Here is an 18,392-nt window from a genome sequence, read left to right as displayed (position 1 = left end):
CTGATTTGTATGAACAGAATGCAAAACAACACATGCACAACGCTGGAGGAAATCAGCAGAGGAACAGGCTGTATGCAAGACAAGCTTTTCATTCTATCTTGGTACATATGTATGCCAATAATGAACCAATCCTAGTACCTGGGGTGTTTTAAATTCTGCACTGGGTCTCTCTGACTTAGCACTATTACCTGCGCCCAGACTCGACAGAGCTCGATCTGTCTGATGGACCTCCATCACCGGCAATGCCTGGTCTCGGGACATAATGACGGAAATCTCATTCGCAGCCATGACCTTGGAGCCGCCTTCATTCCTTCCAGACGTAATGCTGGAGGAACTCTCCACGTTACTTTGATGCTTGAGAGGACTGGTGACAAGCTCTGTTTCAGGCCAAGAGCAGAGAGCGCTGTGCGAGTCACTACTCGCCTTTCCGCCACTGTCAGCTGACAACGCAGCATCTTCCTTGCCATCGCCAAGGGAACCTTGATTAAAGCACCCCATTTCCTCATCGTCTCCTGCACAAGCAACTTCAAACTCATAGGACATTGGATTGACAGAAGTATCCATGTCTTCTCCGGGCTCACAAGACACATCGAAGCTGTAAGAGACCGGATCCAAGGAAGTATACTGCACCTCCTCTCCGCAGGCTACATCATACTCGTAGGTCATCTGATCCAGCGGCGTGTACTGGCTTCCTTCTCTCTCACAAGACAAATCAAACCTATACAATATCCCATCCACAGCAGTGCCACGAACTGTATTTAACGTGTGCATGTCCTGTTCATCTTGCATGTAGGTTGCCAACAACTCCTTACCTCCCACCTCTGACATGTTCAGATTTATTCCGTCCAAGATATTCTCCGGCAGACAAGTGGAGAAAGAACTTGATTGGCCACATTGGCTTGGGCCAGAAGTCAAGTTCTCGTTTAACATGGGGTGTGTTGGAGCGGGTCCAAGTTTGGTTCTCACAGGCTCTGGATCAGAGTGAATTTGCTCCTTGTGTCCAACGTGGACCTGTCGCTCTAATGGGCTCATTGGCTTATAGCTAGGGCAGTCCGAGTACTGGCTCTCAAATTCCACCCTGGGTCTTGAGCCTGGCGGAGTCCTCAGCAGTGCTGGGACACCCTCAAGGGACTGTTCACACTCTGGAAGACAGGTGGTTCCACCACGTGTCTCCCCCATGCCCCTTACGTGCAAACTGGCACCGCTCTCCCCTCCCGGATTACGTTGCAGAAGTCTAGCATTGATGGCTTGATCTCCGGACAGATTCAACACGTCATCGGGGCTGCAAAACCCCTTGTTGATGTTGGTCTGCAGCTCTTCGTCCCATTGTATTAATTCCTGATGACTGTTTTTCTCCATTGAACTGATGCAACAACTGTGCCCTCTTGCAAACTGTCTTATACTTTCAATGACCTTGACAGCTGGAAGAGAAGAGATTTATAATATCATTACTTCTATGTCCAATAATCACATGGTTTATTCACCAAATTCAATCCCATCAATGATTCTAATTAGATCATAATGCCATAAGACACAAGAACAGAATTAGGCCCATCGAGTCCGCTCTGCCATTTGATCACGGCTGATTTATTACCCTCTCAATTCCATTCTCCTGCCTTCTCCCCATAAATGTTTACACCCTTACTAATCAAGAACTTATCACCTCAGCTCTATATACCCAATGATTTGGCCTCCACAGCCATTTGTACAATGTATTCACCAGATTTACCACTCTCTGGCTAAAGAAATTCATTTTCATCTCTGTCTAAAGGGATGTCCTTCTACTCTGAGGCTGTGCTCCACTACGCAAAACATCCTCTCCAAGTCCACTCCATCTAGGTCTTTCAATATTTCATATTTCAATTAGATCTCTCCCCACACCCTGCCCCAATTTGTCTAAACCCCAGTGAGTACAGGCCCAGAGCCACCAAATGCTCCTCATACGCTAACCCTTTCATTCCTGGGATCATTCTCATGAACCTCCTCTGGACTCTCTCCAATGCCAGCACCATCCTTTCTTAGATAAAGGGCCCAAAAAAATCAACTAATTTGTGGACTACCGATGTATTGCCAGTCTTTACCAAGCTCCTAACTTGCATCCCCCACCCCCCAGCTCTACCTTGAAAACCGACAAGCTCCCCTCTTGAACAACAAACCCAAGATGGTGGAAGGACTCAGCAAACCAGGCAGCATTGATGGAAGGGAATAAAGAGTTGACATTCCAGGCCAAGACCCTTCATCAGGTCTGGAAAGAAAAGGGGTAGAAGCTGGAATAAGAAGGTGGGAGGAGAACAATCGGGGACACCTGTTATTGGTTTGCTTTAGCTTATTATTGTCATATACTGTGAAAAGTTTGACAGGGACAATTCTGACAAAGTTGGTGCTAGAGAGACAAAGCAACATTTTGCGGGCAGCAAAGAAAACTACTATTTTATTAAGTATACGTTTTCTGGACTACAATCACTGTAATCTGCAGCCTGTAATTTCCCTTTGGGAGTTGAGTTTTTAAACTGACTGTACGACCTGGCATTGCAGCATCCTGTATTAACCATTTGCTTTTTTATTGTTTGCACGATCTGTTCTTTTTTTTTTAACGACACTGGATTTTTGACAGTTTTTGTTGTGTCGGCTTTCTTTCGTGGATTCTTACTGTGTTTCTTTGCAAGAAGACGAACCTCAGGGTTTGTATAGGGTATACATACTTTGATAATTAATGTACTTTGAGCTTTGCTCCAGACAGATCCAGCCACATGCTATCACAATGACGTGGTAAAAAGAAAGCAGAATGCAAAATGTCGTGTTGTAGTTAGAGAGGAAGTGCAAGTGGGCAAATGAAGTGCAAAGCACATGAGGAGGTAAATTGGGAGATCAAGGCTTCACCTTTTAGTGCATGAGGTCTATTCAAGAGTCCGATCAGTGAGATAGAAGTGTCTTTAAGCCTTTGTATTTTATGCCCGTTGAGAGAGAGCGGAGAAATGGAAAAAGACCAGGCTGTAAAGTAGCCCTGGATTACGTTGGCTGCTTTTCTGAGTGCAGAATGGGAAGTTACGTTACATGATGGATTTGATTTATAAGTTTCTCTTAAACATTCTCAATGCGCTGCCAACAATTAGGCCATTAACATGAGCTTCCTGATTGGAAATATTTAACCCTATCTGCATCAGTTTGATATGTTCAGTAGCTTGGTGAGGAAAACTTCAACATGGGGTAAAAATGGAGAACAATAAAATCATTGTTTGTTGACTTTATGGGGGTCAGAGGTTATTCGGTGGGTCTTGTCCTCACATCAGTGCAAGGTGGCTGTGGGTTCAGCTCTCACTCCAGAGAGCTGAGTACGTGAGTTAGGTGTCATCTTTCAGATGTAAACTGAGGCCCAGTCCACCCTGACGTGCAGTTTAATGTTTTCAAGACACCATTTCAAAGAGGAGCAGTTCCTTGGCCCTGAAACCTGAGCCAATATTTATTCTTCAGCTCCTACCAAAGAGCATAGCTGTTCTTCGTCCCCCACCCTCCCCACAATAGATGGCGCGTGACCTACTGAGTTCCTCCACCATTTTGTGCGTGTTGTCCAAGATTTCTAGCATCTTGTGTCTTCCCCTTAGCACATCGCTGCCTGTGAGAGCTGTTGTATTCCTACATTACAACCTCGTGCTAGTGTAATTAATTTGCTTTGAAATGGATTGGGATATCCCGAGGAGTGAAAAACATCAGATAGGTGCAGCTTTATAGTTCTTTGGAACACGTCACTAATTGAGTTATATGTTGGAAAATATGAAGAGATTTGTAATTTATTTGTCAATTTCTTCTCTCTGCTCCCATAGATGGAAACTCCCTTCTCCCAATACCCATGGGTTCAATCATGGCCCATTTAAGGAGCTAGAGGAGGTTTATGAAAATGATCCCAGGGATGAAGAGGAGTGTTTAATGGCTCTGAGCCTGTACTTGCTGCCGTTTAGAAGAATGAGGGGCGTTCTCATTGAAACATACCTAATACTGAAAGGCCGAAATAGAGTGGATGTGGAGAGTGCGTTTCCAATAGTGAGGCGGTCTAGGACCAGAAGGCACAGTCTCAGAATAGAGAGATTTAGAACAGAGCCGAAGTGGAATTCCTTCAGCCACAGGGTGGTGGATCTGTGGAATTCATTGCCACAGAGAGCTGTGGAGGCCAAGTCATTGGGTATATTTAAAACGGAGGTTGGTAGGTTCTTGATTAGCAAGGGTGTCAAAGGTTACAGGAAGAAGGCAGGAGAACGAGGTTGAGTGGGAAAATCAGCAGACTCAATGAACCGAATGGCTTTACTCTGCACCTATGTCTGTCCAAACCTAATTAACCTTATCCATTCTCATATGGGTAACCTTTCTATTTTTGTGCTTCTTCTTTGCTTACAGTTGCTAGTCTGAAGCAATTGTCTAATTGTAAAATATTAAGGGATAAACCCTGTGAAATCTCTATTACCCAGCACAGACAAGAAGCAAACAACAGTATATCGGTGACCCAGATAATTGTTTCCTTTTTAGTACATTGGCTACATCAGCAACTCATAAGGACGGCTTCACCAACACCAGATTACCACGATAATCCTGACCTCATCCTCTTGAAATATTCCCCCGCCATTCACCCACACCTTGCGACTTAAAGTAAACTTTTCTTGACGCTGGAATGTGTGGCCACTCTTGCAGGCTGTCCCCAGCACACTCTCGGGTTTGTTGATCGTTAATGCAAATGACAGATTTCACTGTATATTCCAACGGGTACATTTCATCCAAGAGGTTGAACAAACTTGGTTGTTTTCTCTGCGGCAGCAGAGGCCGATGGGAGATCTGATACACGTTTACAAGAATTATGAGAGGCACAGACAGAGTAAACAGATTGTATCTTTTTCCCAGGGGTGAAATGTCTAATACCAGAGGGCATGCATTTAACGTGAGGGGGGTAATTTCAAAGTAGACGTGTGAGGGGCAAGTTTTTTTTTAAAAAAAAGAGAGTAGTGGATGCCTGGAAAGTGCTGCCTGGGGTGGTAATACAGGCAGATACATTTGGGACTTTTAATAGACATTGAGATAGACACAGAACTGTGAGAAGAATGGAAGGATATGGACATTGTGTATACAGAAGCGATTAGCTGAGTTGGTTATTAGATTACTAATTTAATTGGTTTGGCACATCATTGTGGGTCCAAGGAGCTGTTCTATGTTCTATGATAAATAATCGTGACTCTTATTGATGAAGAGTCTTTGACCTGAAGTGTTAACTTGTGTTTCATTCTCCGCAGATGCTGCCTGACCTGCTGAGTGTTTCCAGTGGTTTCTGTTTTTGCATTTTTTCCAGGATAAGTGTTTTATTCTAGTTTATGTATTTAGGGATAAGGTGCAGAACAGGCCCTTCCAGCCAAACGAGCTCACCACCCGCAGCCCACCTACTTAACCCTAACCTAATCACAGGACAATTTACAGCGACCAATAAACCTATTGACAGGGGTGTCTTTGGACTGTGGGAGGAAACTGGAACAACCGGAGGAAACCACGTTCTCGTGGGAAGAATGTATAAGCGTCATGACAGAGGATGTCTGTACATTCAGCGACTGAACTCTGAAATCTGACGCCCTGGGCTGTACTGCTACAGTACAGTGCGGCACCCTAAATGTTGACGAGCTATCATTAGAACCTCTCTTCTCTTTAACTGCTGCTGTTCAATCTGAGCATCAAGTTAACCCATTGACAGCTGGAGAGAGCCGCTTTCACTCCCCGATCTAGGAGCAGAGAGAAACATACCGCAAAATAAATTCCAAATCCCTTCATATCTTCCTAAATTAATTAGCACCTTCTATGCCGCTGGCTCCATTGGAACCAACCCACAAAGGAACACCATGCCTCATTAAACCCAACATTTTTACACCTTTGCTTAATTAACCTTTAACACTTATCTATAAATAGAGCACAGTGTGAGGCCCTGTGGGATATGATCTTCTTGCCAGATGTCAGACTGGCCATAACTCACTAATTTTACATTCCTCTCCTGCTCCTTTTCCATTGACAGACTTAGCTTGTGTCCGAGCCTGATTAGCAGCTACCAATCTGTCCAAGGGATAGTCCTGTCGCCGTATGTATTAATTCTGTTTTGATGCTCTTTTGAAGTGAAACTTCAGTTTATTGTCACATGCACGTGTATGCACAGGTGCAATGCAAAGCCCACTAGCTGCAGCGTCGCAGTCACACAGCACAGGAATCACAGAGCCAGAGAAATGCATTAAAGGTAAAAGGGGGAAGGTCTGTGGCAAGTTCTCTTACAGAGGTCTTGGCTTAACTTGGCATTGTGTTCTGTACAAACATTGTGATTGAAGGGCAAGAATCATCACTGATGGCTAGAAGTTACAGAGCCATAGAGAGGTACAGAAACAGGCTCTTCAGCCTATGGACCATCAACCGGCCATTTACACAAATCGCAAACTGATTTCTGTTTAAAAAAGTTTTATTTTAGAGATCCTGCATGGTGACAGGCCCTTCCGGCCTAACAACCAATGCCACCCCATTACACCCATGTGACCCATCTAACCTACCAACCCTCACGTCTTTGGGACGTGGGAGGAAACCGGAGCACCCGGAGGAGATCCACGCGGTCACGGGGAGAATTTACAAACATGAGTGGGAATTGAAACATGATATTGTTCAGACCAAGCATGAGAATGGGGAAGAAATGTGATCTAAGTGACTTTGACCATGGAATCCCTCAACCACATGCTCTTTAACCAAAGGTGAGAACTTCACTCACCCAATCACTGAAATGTTCCCACAACCTATGGACTCACTTTCAAGGACTCTTCATCTCACGTTCTCAATACTTATTGCTTATTTATTTATTATCACTATTTCTTGACTTTTTGCATTTGCACACCTTGCTGTCTTTTGCACACTAACTGAACACACAATTTGATTCTATTATGGTTATTACTCTATTATAGATTTTTTGAGTATGTCCACAAGAAAATGAATCTCAGGGTTGTATGTAGTGACATATAAATACTTTGATAACAAATTTACTTTTAATTTTGAACTTTCAATGATTATTGATGCCAGAGTGGTTTGAGTATCTGAAAAATTGTTGATCTCCTGGGATTTTTTAATTTCACAGACATGAGAAAATCTGCAGATGCTGGAAATCCAAAGCCACACACACACACACACACACACACACAGTGCTGGAGGAACTCAGCAGTTTAGGCAGCATCTAAGGAAAAGAGTCAACAGTTAATGTTTTGGCTTGAGACTCTTTGTCAGGTCTGGAAAAAAAAGCGGAGAAATCCGAGTAGGAAGGTGGGAGGAGGGGAGGAAGAAGTACAAGGAGGCAGGTGATAGGAGAAACTGGGAGAAAGGGAATAAGCCCTTTGAGCCATGCTGCCCAGCAATTCCCCAATGTAATCACAGGACCAATTAACCTACCAGTTGGTAGGTCTTTGGACTGTGGGAGGAAACCCACGTGGTGAGCTTTAAGAACTGCCCGTGTGTAGAGGTGTGTTGGAATCAGGTGTGGGAGGAGAGGAAGACAATGGGTAGAGGAAAGTGGAAAGAATGAAGTGGGATTTGTGTAGCCTCTGTATAAGTGGGATCTTGACAGCTGGTGTAAACTCAATGGCCTTGCTTCACCTCATCAGATCCAGTGGAAGCCTTTAAGCTTATGAAAGACGTTGATAGGGCAGATATGCTTATCTGGCAGAGCAGATATCGAGAGGGTAAAGTGATCGATAACTCACCTACTAAGAATTTCAGGAAGCTCTTTATTCACTCATTATAGAGTAGGAAGAACGTGGAAGTTTTAGAAAAGAAGTTCACATGAATACTCCCTAAATTAGAGAGCATGACTTTAAGTGAGCTAGGGCTTCTCTCTGGAGTGAAGCAAGGTGAGAGGCAACTTGCTGGAGATGTACAAGATGATTAGACTGAGAGCCAGCACCTTTTCCCAGGGAAGCAATGGTTAATACGGGAGAGCGTAATTTTAAGATGATTGGAGAAGAGTACCAGAGGATGGCAGAGGCAGTTGTTTTTACGTTGAGCTTGGTAAATGCATGGAACGGGGGTGGATGCTGATTCATTAGGGCATTTAACAGACCCTTTGATAGCCACATGGAAAAAAGAGAAATGGAGGGCTATATGGGAGGGAAGGCCTAGATTGATATTGGAGTAGGTTATAAGGTCAATACGATATCAGGGGTGAAGGGTTTGTACTGTGCTGTAGAATTCTATGTTCTCCTGACTGGAGCTATTAGTACACAGAGTGCTTGAGGCAAATGTCATTAATATATTAAGGGAAAGCAAGATGCACGAGGGAATAGGGATGGAGGGAAATGTTGCTGGTGAGATAATGTAGGTATGTAGAGAGCAGAAACATTGACAAACACAATCTGCTTTGATGCTACACAATGCCGGTGGAGCTCAGCAGGTAAGGCAGCATCTATGGAGGGGAATAAAGAGTTGCTGTTTCAGGCTGTGACCCTTCCCCCTCAAGATTGGAAAGGAAGGGGAAGGAAGTGGGTAGAGAAAAGAATACAAGCTGGAAAGTGATGGGTGAAGCTGGGTGAGAGGGAAGGGAGGTAGGAAGGACTGCTATAATGCTGTTAGTTTCTACACAAACCTGACGACTGCTCAAACACACACTCGTTCCTACTCTGACTTTGCGGTTGGAGATTGGGTCAAGGGAACCTTCAGGTACACAAAAGATGACAAAGGAACTCAGCAGGTCAGGCAGCTTCTGCGGAGGGACACAGACCATCAATGCTTTGGGTCGAGACCCTTTACCTGGAACCTCTCTGTTGCCAACATTTAAATGACAATTTATAACCCATTCTAAAGCTGTTAAACTAAAAGGGAAGTCAAATTCAGAAGGACATCTTACAGGCTACTTTATCACATCAGAGTCCTGCTGCCTCACTGGATTCGTTCCCTACGTCGGGTGCTGGCTATAAACATTAGAGTGTAAAGTTAAAGGTAAAAGATTAGTTCTATTTGTCAAACGTACATTGAAACATACAGTGAAATGCATTGTTTGTGTCAAATCAAAGCGGTGAGGATTGCGCGAGGGAGAACACTTCCGATGCCAACACTGCGTGCCCGCAATTTACCAACCCTAACCGACGCCTGTGGGATGTGGGAGGAAACCGGAGCACCTGGAGGAATCCCGTGCGGTCACGGGGAGAACGCACAAACTCCTGACAGGACAGTGGTGGGATTGGCGGTAGACACCTGAATGAAAGAGAAATGGTGGTGGTTTAAGGAGCTCTGGTGTGAGGGGAAGGGGTAGGGTGACCTGCTTCCACCCCGTGGGACTCAGTGCCTCCTTTGGTCTTTGGAGTCTGGAAGAACGATGGGCTCTTGAACTGATTCGCATAACATTTTGGTGTCAGTCTCAGAATTTGCTCAATCTTGGTGGCAAGTAGTGATATCTATCGAACGGTACCAAATAGTACAGGCCTTTTGGCTCATGATATTGTGCTAACATTTTACTACTCCCACATAGCCCTTCATTTTCATTTCATTCACATGCCAATCTCAGAGTCTCTTAAGTGACTCTACCTTAAATATATACCTTATATATCTGCCTCTACCACCACCCCTGACAGTGCATTCCATACACCCACCACATTGTGTAATTAAAAAATAACTACCTCTCATCTCCTCTCTTATCAGATTCTTCTTCAGCCCTTTACCCCTTCCACCCATCACCTGCCAGCTTCTCACTTCAGCCCCTCTCCCCCGCCTGGCTTCACCTAGTGGCAGCTTGCATTCCTTCCCTCCCCTCCCCGCCCCCACTGGCTTCTCCCTCCTCCTTTTCCAGTCCTGATGAAGGGTCTCATCCTGAAACGTTGACTGTTTATTCCTCTCCATAGATGCTGTCTGACTGCTGAGTTGCTCCAGCATTTTGTGTGTCAGCTCTGGATTTCCGGCATCTGCAGAAGCTCTTGTGTTTCTGACACCCCCTCCCGCCCCCCATACTTTCCTCCAATCATCTTAAAATGATGCCCTCTCCTATTAGCCATTTCCGCCCTGATGCCATCAGTGTTGGGCCTGCACCCTCATGCGATCAGAGGCACAAGGGGTTCTGCAGATGTCGGAAATCCTGAGACCACACACAAACGCTGGATGAATCCAGCAAGCTGGGTGGCATCCACAGAGGGAAGTACTCACTTCACGTTTAATACATCACTGGCAGCCTTGGTGGCTCGTGTGCGAGTTTCTTTCTTAGTAACTGACTTGATCATGCAATAGCCACCGTCGGTCACACAGCAAAGTGACTGAGAGCTGGATGTTCAGAAAAGCTCTCCACACACATGGGCTTCAGCTGGTGCCAGAGTTGATGCTGAGATGTTTTCACTTGTGGGAGCTCCTTAAGTGAGGGAACATGGAGCCATTTAAAGCTATCCCGTTCTTGCAGACGATAGTTAATATCTGGAACTCTGTGCCGTGGAGGCAAGCTCATTGTAAGCATTTAAACTGCAGGTAGGTAACTTTGAAAAATTAGGTTATTGAGGTCCATGGGAATCTGATACAGAGAAGACCTGCAGTAATCAGCCATGATCAAACTGGATGGAATGGGCCGAAAGGCCTACTCCCGCTCCTATTTTCACCCTGGCTAAATGTTTGGCGCAGTGATAGCTGGCTTGTGGGGGTGTGATGATTCTCCGCAAGCCAACTGTCAGCAATACCTTCCAGCAAATAAACGTTGCTGCCTCCTGGGCTTTTCTGAAGTGAAGGAGGATGAGACACTTAGTGATAGAGGTTCACGAGCTGATAAGAGGCACAGATTAGAGTGGACAGCCAGTGCCTTTTCCCGGGGTGGCAATGGCCTATACGAGAGCACATATTTTCAAGGTGATTGCAAGAAAGTATAGGGGGGAGATGTCAGCAAAATTTGTGTTCTGTTTTTTTTTTACACAGAGTGGTGAATGCTCTGCCAGGCATGGTGGTAGAGGATGTTAGGCTGGTCTTGGAGTAGGTTAAAAGGTCGGCACAACATCGTGGACCAAAAGGATGGGACTGTGGGGTAGTGTTCTATATCCAATGCGTCTGAAACAGGCAGGTCTCTACTGCATCCCGATGTCGGAGCAGGATTAATGAGCCACCATCAGGTCATTAGACTCTACAGCAGCCTTTCCCTCCTCAGACTGGGTGAGATCAGAACTTGAGGTCACAGGTTTAGGGTGAAAGGTGAAATATTGACAGGGAACCTGAGGGGGATTTTCTTCATTCAGAGGGTGGTATGTGCGTGGAACAAGCTGCCAGCAGAAGTGGCAGCTGCAGGTTCAACTGTAACATTTAAGCAAGTTTTGGATTGGGGCATTGATAGGCAGGGTTCGAAGGGAAACGATCCAGGTGTAGATGGGACTAGGCATGGACTAGATGGGCCAAAGGGCCCGTGTAGGTGCTGTAATACACTATGATCAACTCATAGAGAGTCAAAGACTCCTATACTAGTCCTCCCCATGTTACAAACACTTGACTTATGTACAATCCGGACAAACGGGCGAGTGTTTGGGAGGGCAGTGGGTTGAATTTGCTGGCTGCTGCAAAACTGCAGGTAGCATCTGCTGTGTGGGAACTTGGCTCACAATGGTATCACTGCATTGTGCAGAGAAATCTGACTCAAGTTTAAATTAAATGCCCCAATTAACCACAGGATTCCCTTGGTTGGCTTGTGTTTTTATTTAGATATATTGCCAGGAGGCCAAATTCCTGACTCGTGGACAGTCCAGGACACAGACAGTTATCAGGAATAGCATCCTTTCGTAACCCAGGGCTGAACTGCAGCTCAGAAACAGGTCCTTTGGTAAACCAGCAAGAGTGTTTACACTAACTCTATGTTAATCCACTTTTTTCCAATTCTCCCCATGTTCTCATCAGCTTCCCCACCCCTCAAGACTCATCTGCACACCAGGAACTATACACACCAGCCAAGGGGGTTACGGTGCAAATGCTCCTCTTTACATCAACAGTGTTGGGGTAGAGAGCTTCAGGTTCCTCGGTGTGAACATTACCAGTAGCCTGTCCCAGTCCAATTACATTGATGTCACGTCCAGGGAAGCTCTGGTGAGACAGAAGCCCTAGGTTACTGGGGGATGGGACAGATAACGGGCCAGGTAGGGGAGGAGAGGGGTGAGGGTGAGTGACTGTGGCAGGTGGTCGTGGCTGACAGGTTGAGACAATGAGAAAACAGAGGCAACAGATAAAACTAGGTGTGAGTAGGGAGTTGGTGGGGAGGGTGAAGGGAGCCTGCCTGAGAAGACAAAAAAAGACAGAGAAAGGAAATAAATATTGTGCGAGGACGCAACTTAGTACATGATCAATACACCTGCACGCAGCTTCCAAAGTTAGTGAACAGCTGGGTACAAACAGGCCAGTAGGAACCAGAGCCACTTTCTGCCCAAGTGGTATCGGGCTGTTTGCCACATCTCCACATGGAACTTCTTCGCAACAAAAAAGTGAAAGCAAAGCGTGGATAATCAGAGTCTGATTAATACCACCCAGCAACTTTCGGTAAGCTCATCCAATTTTTACTTTCAACTGGCAAGAGATGCAAATGCTGGAATTCAGAGCCACACACTATGTGCTGGAGGAACTCAAAGTTCAGAGCAAGCTTATTACTGGAGTACGTGCAGGTCACCATAACACAGGCCGGAGATTCGTTTCCTTGCAGGAGTTTAATGAAATAAATACAGGAGAATTTGTGAAAGACTAGATTACAAAGATTGACAAACAACCAGTGTGCAAAAGAAAGCAAAATGTGCAAATCATAAATAAAAGTAAATAAATAATACTGAGTTGTATCTAGAGATCAGGTCAATGGGTGACAGAGGAATTTTCAACTTTTCGGGTCAAAACCCTGCCAGAGTCCCAATGCAGGGTTTCAACCTAGAACCTCGACAGGTCCTTCCTCCCCCGAGATGCTGCGTGGCTCGCTGATCTCCCCCAGATCATTTATTATTACTTCCACAAACTGAGGCAGTTCCACAGCAATCTCCCCCCCACCCCCGAATTATAATTTAAAAAACCCCTCGGTAGAATTGCTCGGGGAAGAGAAGAGAGAAATCTGACCTGTCACTCTGTCGTTGAGGAAGGGTAAGACTTTTCTGTGACAGACATCATGACTGCCAGTTTCGCAACTGATGGGGTCCTCCGTCAGTCCTCATCTCTGTTGAATCCCTCTGCGACAACATCCATAATGAGCTGATGCTGGTTATTGAAAGGTTACCCTTAAGAAGCACAGAATAGAGATAATATATTACCAGTCCTTGATGGTCTTTCTCCTAGTAACATCGTTCCTGGATTACTTCAGCCTCTTTTCTCTTGTCCTCACCTTAGCAACGTATCACTGCCCCAATCACTAGCCCCAGAGGGGAACGTCATAGCCACAGAGCAGTACGATAAAATGGACTCTTGATTTCACAATGTGCCTCACTGTGATCCTGCTCCTTATTGTCTACCAGCACTGCACTTGCTCTGTAGTTGCTGCACTTTATTCTGCATTGCTAACACAAGGGATTCTGCAGCTGCCACGCACATACAGTGAGGAACTCAGCAGGTCAGACAGCACCTACAGAGGGGAATAAAAAGACCGCCGAGATGCTTCAACAAGCCTGCAAGGGCAGGGCGGGGAGATGCCAGAATAAGGTGGTGGGGGCAGGGGAAGGAGCACAAGCACTCTGCACGATCATTTTACCTCAATGCATTGGATCTGTACGAACAGTGTGCAAGACAAGCTTTTCCCTGTACACGTGACAGTAATAAACCAGTTCCATCAGGCTTCTGAACCGGTGTGGATAACTTCACTCAGCTCAACTCTGAACTGATTCCACACCCTGCAGACTCACTCTCAAGGACTCTACAACTCATGTTCTCAGTATTGTTTCTTTATTGCACAAATTGTTCTCTTTCGCACATCGGTTGTTTGTCAGTCTTTACACATAATTTTTCACAAATTCTAATATTTCTTTATTTTCCTATAAGAGCCTGAAAGAAAATGAATCTCAGGGAAGAAAGTGACTTTGAGAGATGAGGAGGAATTTTTTTCACCAGAGAGTGGTGAACCTGTGGAATTCATTACCACAGACAGCGGTGGTGGCCAAATCCTTGGTTGTCTTTAAAGCAGAGGTTGATAGGTTCTTGATTAGTAAGGGCTTTAAAAGGTTACGGGGAGAAGGCAGGAGAATGGGGTTGAGAAGGATAATGAATCAGCTATGATGGAATAGCAGAGCGGACTTGATGGGACGAATGGCCTTATTACATGCTTTTGTGCATTATGGGCATCATCTCAAACCAGAAACGTCAAGGACGGTGGATGACAAAGAGGAAGTGTCCATCATCTACCCTTGGTCCCAGCAATCAGACTGAGTGGCTCATATTTCACATTAATCAGGCAGACTCTGACACGTCACACCTTCACTGAACTTTAACTGGTTTTTGCTACTAGTCTACTTGTGGTCTACGCCACATGATCTACACAACAGTGGAAAAAGACTACTGAGTATGCCCCGACAAAAAGCCCCTGCTTGAAAGTAGGAAATTGGTTACGGAGGAAAATAGAGCTGCCTTTGAAATTGAAAGTCAAATGCAAGTAAATTTATTATGAAAGTACCTATATGTCACCATATACTACCTTGACATTCATTTCTTACAGTCACCTATAGAAAAATAATGAAATACGATAGCATTTTGAAAACTGCAAATAAACAAAGATTGACAAACAACCAATGTGCAAAAGAAGACATTGTGCATTACATGGAACTATAAGTGTACTCTTCGCAATACTGAGAGATGAACTCAGTGTCCACTTTATCAGGTAAAACCTGCTCGTTAATGCAAATATATAATCAACCAATCATGTGGCAGCATCTCAATCCATGGTCAAGAGGTTCAGTTGTTGTTCAGACCAAACACCCGAATGGGGAAGAAACGTGATCCAAGTGTCTTTGACTGTAGAATGATTACTGGTGCCAGACAGGGAAAGGGAAGTTTGAGTAGCTTGAAAACTGCCGATCTCTGGGATTTTCACGCAGAACAGTCTCTAGAGTTTAGAGAGAATCGTGCGAGAAACAAGAAGTGTATCCAGTGAGCGGTAGTTCTGTGGGTGATAGTACCTTGTTAATGAGAGAGGGCAGAGGTTCAAAGCAACAGTAACTCAAATAACCACGTTACAACAGCGGTGTGCAGAAGAGCATCTCTGAACGCACAACATGTTGAACCTTGAAGTGGTTGGGCTACAGCAGCAGAAGACCACGAACATACTCTCAGCGGCCACTTTCTTTAAAGTACTTTATAAGTGATTCTGCAGACTGTAACATTGAAACAGTGAGAAGTTGGCCTCCCCTCCTCACTGTGGCAGGAGGGATATCATTCTTACCCTCGTTAGTGAGAGAGAGAGCCCATTGAGATGTTGGAGTTTCGGAATGAACAGTAGTCCTTGATGGACTATAGTTCATGGTCTTTGGGAGCTTGGAGAGTGGTGGGGGGGGGGGCCTGATGCTTTCTGCTGGGACAAGTGGAGGGAGGCTTGATGCTTTGCTTGTGCATGGGAGGGGAGGGGAGGTGATCTTTGGGGTTCTAATATTTTTCTGTTGTTAATTTTTTCCCCCTGCTTTGTGGATGTCTGTGAAGAGCAAGGATTTCAGATTGTATACTGTATCCATTCTCTGACATTAAGTTGAACCATTTGAACTGGGGATACATAATACAGTGGCCACTGACTGTATGTGCTTCTACTAGTTTAAAACAACTCTAGTTTGAATCTACTGCAATACTTGTAACAAATTTAAGCTATTGTAATTGTAAAATGAGCAAAATGGAGCTATCCTTGATACAGTATATGAAAATTACAATAATTCTGAAAGTCTTACAAATATTGATGTCTTTAAAAAATCAAAACCAGCTGCAAGGCTGAAATTTACCTTAGGAGTTGAAACATACATTTTGCATTATGTGGTGGAACTGTGCAGTCTTTACAGAGCAGTGCATTATCCAAACTGTCTTGAGCAATGTCACAGGAGACCTGCCAGCACAACATACAGAAATAGTATAGTTTCACATTATATACAAAAATAGCACAGTTTCACACAATGTAATAACAGAGTACTGTCCTTTATTTAATCCTCTCTTTGCTCTCCTGTTTGAGGTAATGATGCATGGGTGACCAGCGCTGAGCAGTAAAAACCGCAATCAAACCAAAACCTGCCCTTCGCCCATCAGTGACATAAGCACAATTTTCACACTCAGTGTGATTAAGAATGGGAGCTCTGCCCTATTGCCCTGGCTGGATCAGGGCTGTTAAAGACCAATTGTATTGTTTCAAACACCAGCCAGTACCTCAATACAATATTAAAATAGCATGCTATTTCCTTTACATCATTCAGAAACAATGCTTCACTCTCTTATTCATTTAATAGACATGCACAGTATTTCAAAGTACAACAGCTGCATAATGACATTCTAGGGGACTAACAATTCCCTTATTGTACAGGTGACACAACATAGACATTTAAAGAAAAATGGTATTTGATCAATTTAATTTAAACACAAGACAACTGATCATAATCAAATAATTCAGATGGTTGCAACTTCAGGGTTTGTCCACGCAGGGGACAGCAACGAGACAATGCAACGAGAATCCACCTTTACGTGTCACGGCTCATTCACACATTTAGCTCTGAGACAGCGCTTAGCTGTGAATCCAACCCCTCCCTCGCAACAGATCACAATAGACACCTTGCCCTTGGAAGACACAATAACACCATCCATAGTCTGGGTGGGGAACATTTCTTTAAGAGGTCCACTTTACAACAGTCACTGTACCAAGACTCACAGTTCAGCAACTACAATAAAGACACACTCTTCAATCTTCAATTCTCCAAAATTAATTTCTATGCACCTGAAACTTTACAGCCAAGAAATATAAGTGCAGCTCAGTGCAATGTCACTGTACAATGAAAAGCACTTCCATGCCAATATGCACTTTTTCATTCAAGACAATCAAATCCCACTTTTGTTTTGCAATGGGATAAACCACATACAGGGCTTTGGAGGAAGATGGGTTTTTGCACCTGAAATCCCTCAGGCTGCACTCTCTCCTTGTTGGGTCCCTGCACTCAGAGCCTGCTGAATGTTGCTGGAAACTGCAGACCCTGCTACAATCTCAGTGCTGCTCCATTGCAATCCCAGCCAAGTGGCATCCATTACTGGCTGGGAAATCCCAGGCTCAGCCCCAACGCGCTGGGGCGGACGTACCGCCCACCGACGCGTCCTATTGGGCGCGCGGCCGTCCGTCGGATCAGGAGCCCGCCTCTCCACCCCGTCCATTGGCCGGTAGCCCGAGAGTGGCCGGGGTCCCAAGGGGAGGACCACCGGCTGGGATTGGCCGGGCTGGCTGCCAGTCACGCGTCCGGGCCCTGTGTTTCCGTTCTGCACGGAATGACAGCGATGGTGGCAGGGGTGCAGGAGGGGAGGGTCACAAATTCAGAGAACAGTGCGACCTTAGAATGGGGTGCACGGTGCGGGAGGGGACGTGGTTTCACATAGTGGGGTGTATTGGGGGAACCATACAGATGAAGGGACAGGATGCAATACAGTATAGGGTACACAGGAGGGAATCACAATGTTAGATACCCAAGGGGGGAACCAACGTGGGTGCAAAAAGTGAGGTGCACAAAGAGGGGGCAATAAAGTGAGGTGCATAAGGGGGCACAATGTAGGGTGTAGAAGGGAAGATCACAAAGCAAGATGGGTAAACAAAGTAGGGTGCAAGGTTGGGGTGTAAGGCTGGAGAGGCTCGAGAATCACTAAGGCAGGAGTTTGGGGTCAGGGTGAAGGATTTAGGGTGTGGCGTGTACAGCGGAGTTTGAGTGAGATCAAAGATTTCGATTTGGTAGCTGAGGCTTGGGTTATGGAGTTGGTGAGGTGAGTCTAGAAGGGTTGGGGATGAAGAGGGTGTGGGAGACAGGTGATGGGAGAGACTGGGGTGGTTTGTGATATTTCTAATGACATTTTTCTTCAGTGAAAAGCCATCCTAGCCAACCAGTCTCCATCCCCGGCACTGTCGGTCATACTCTCACCTTCCCATTGCCTGTTCCTGTAATGAGATGTCCAGCACAGTGTACAGGACTTTGGTAGTGGTTTGATGTTATACAGAAATTTGTATTTGTGCCACCAGGTATGATGCAGGAACAAACTCAATATCAACCTGCATTTACAGCTCTCCTCACAGACTGGAATTGGGAGTCAAGTCGACTTGAGTTCATCGTCACATGCACAAGCATGGTGAGGTACAGCTACAATGAAAGACAATGCTTGCAGCAACATTACCAGCATGTAGATTCACACAAAACATAGGATATAAATTACTCGGGATTGTGAAGGGA

The 18,392-nt window shown here is 45.2% G+C and overlaps 1 protein-coding gene across 1 annotated transcript in view; it reads right to left on the bottom strand.

Moving 5' to 3' along the window:
• LOC140740139 (uncharacterized) overlaps window positions 1-12,044 on the bottom strand; it is a 155,826-nt gene extending 143,782 nt beyond the window's left edge. Inside the window, exons 1-2 of the mRNA XM_073069075.1 lie at window positions 11,937-12,044; window positions 189-1,421 (exon numbers count right to left, since the gene is read on the bottom strand). Coding sequence (XP_072925176.1) covers window positions 189-1,359 — 1,171 coding nt within the window. The 5' untranslated portion in view covers window positions 1,360-1,421; window positions 11,937-12,044. The remainder of the gene's footprint in view (window positions 1-188; window positions 1,422-11,936) is intronic.
• Window positions 12,045-18,392: the final 6,348 nt, after the last annotated feature.

The sequence above is a fragment of the Hemitrygon akajei genome, chromosome 16, assembly GCF_048418815.1.
Source record: "Hemitrygon akajei chromosome 16, sHemAka1.3, whole genome shotgun sequence".
NCBI lineage: Eukaryota > Metazoa > Chordata > Chondrichthyes > Myliobatiformes > Dasyatidae > Hemitrygon > Hemitrygon akajei.
Note: the sequence above shows the minus strand (reverse complement) of the source record. Positions and strands in the feature narration are given on the sequence as shown.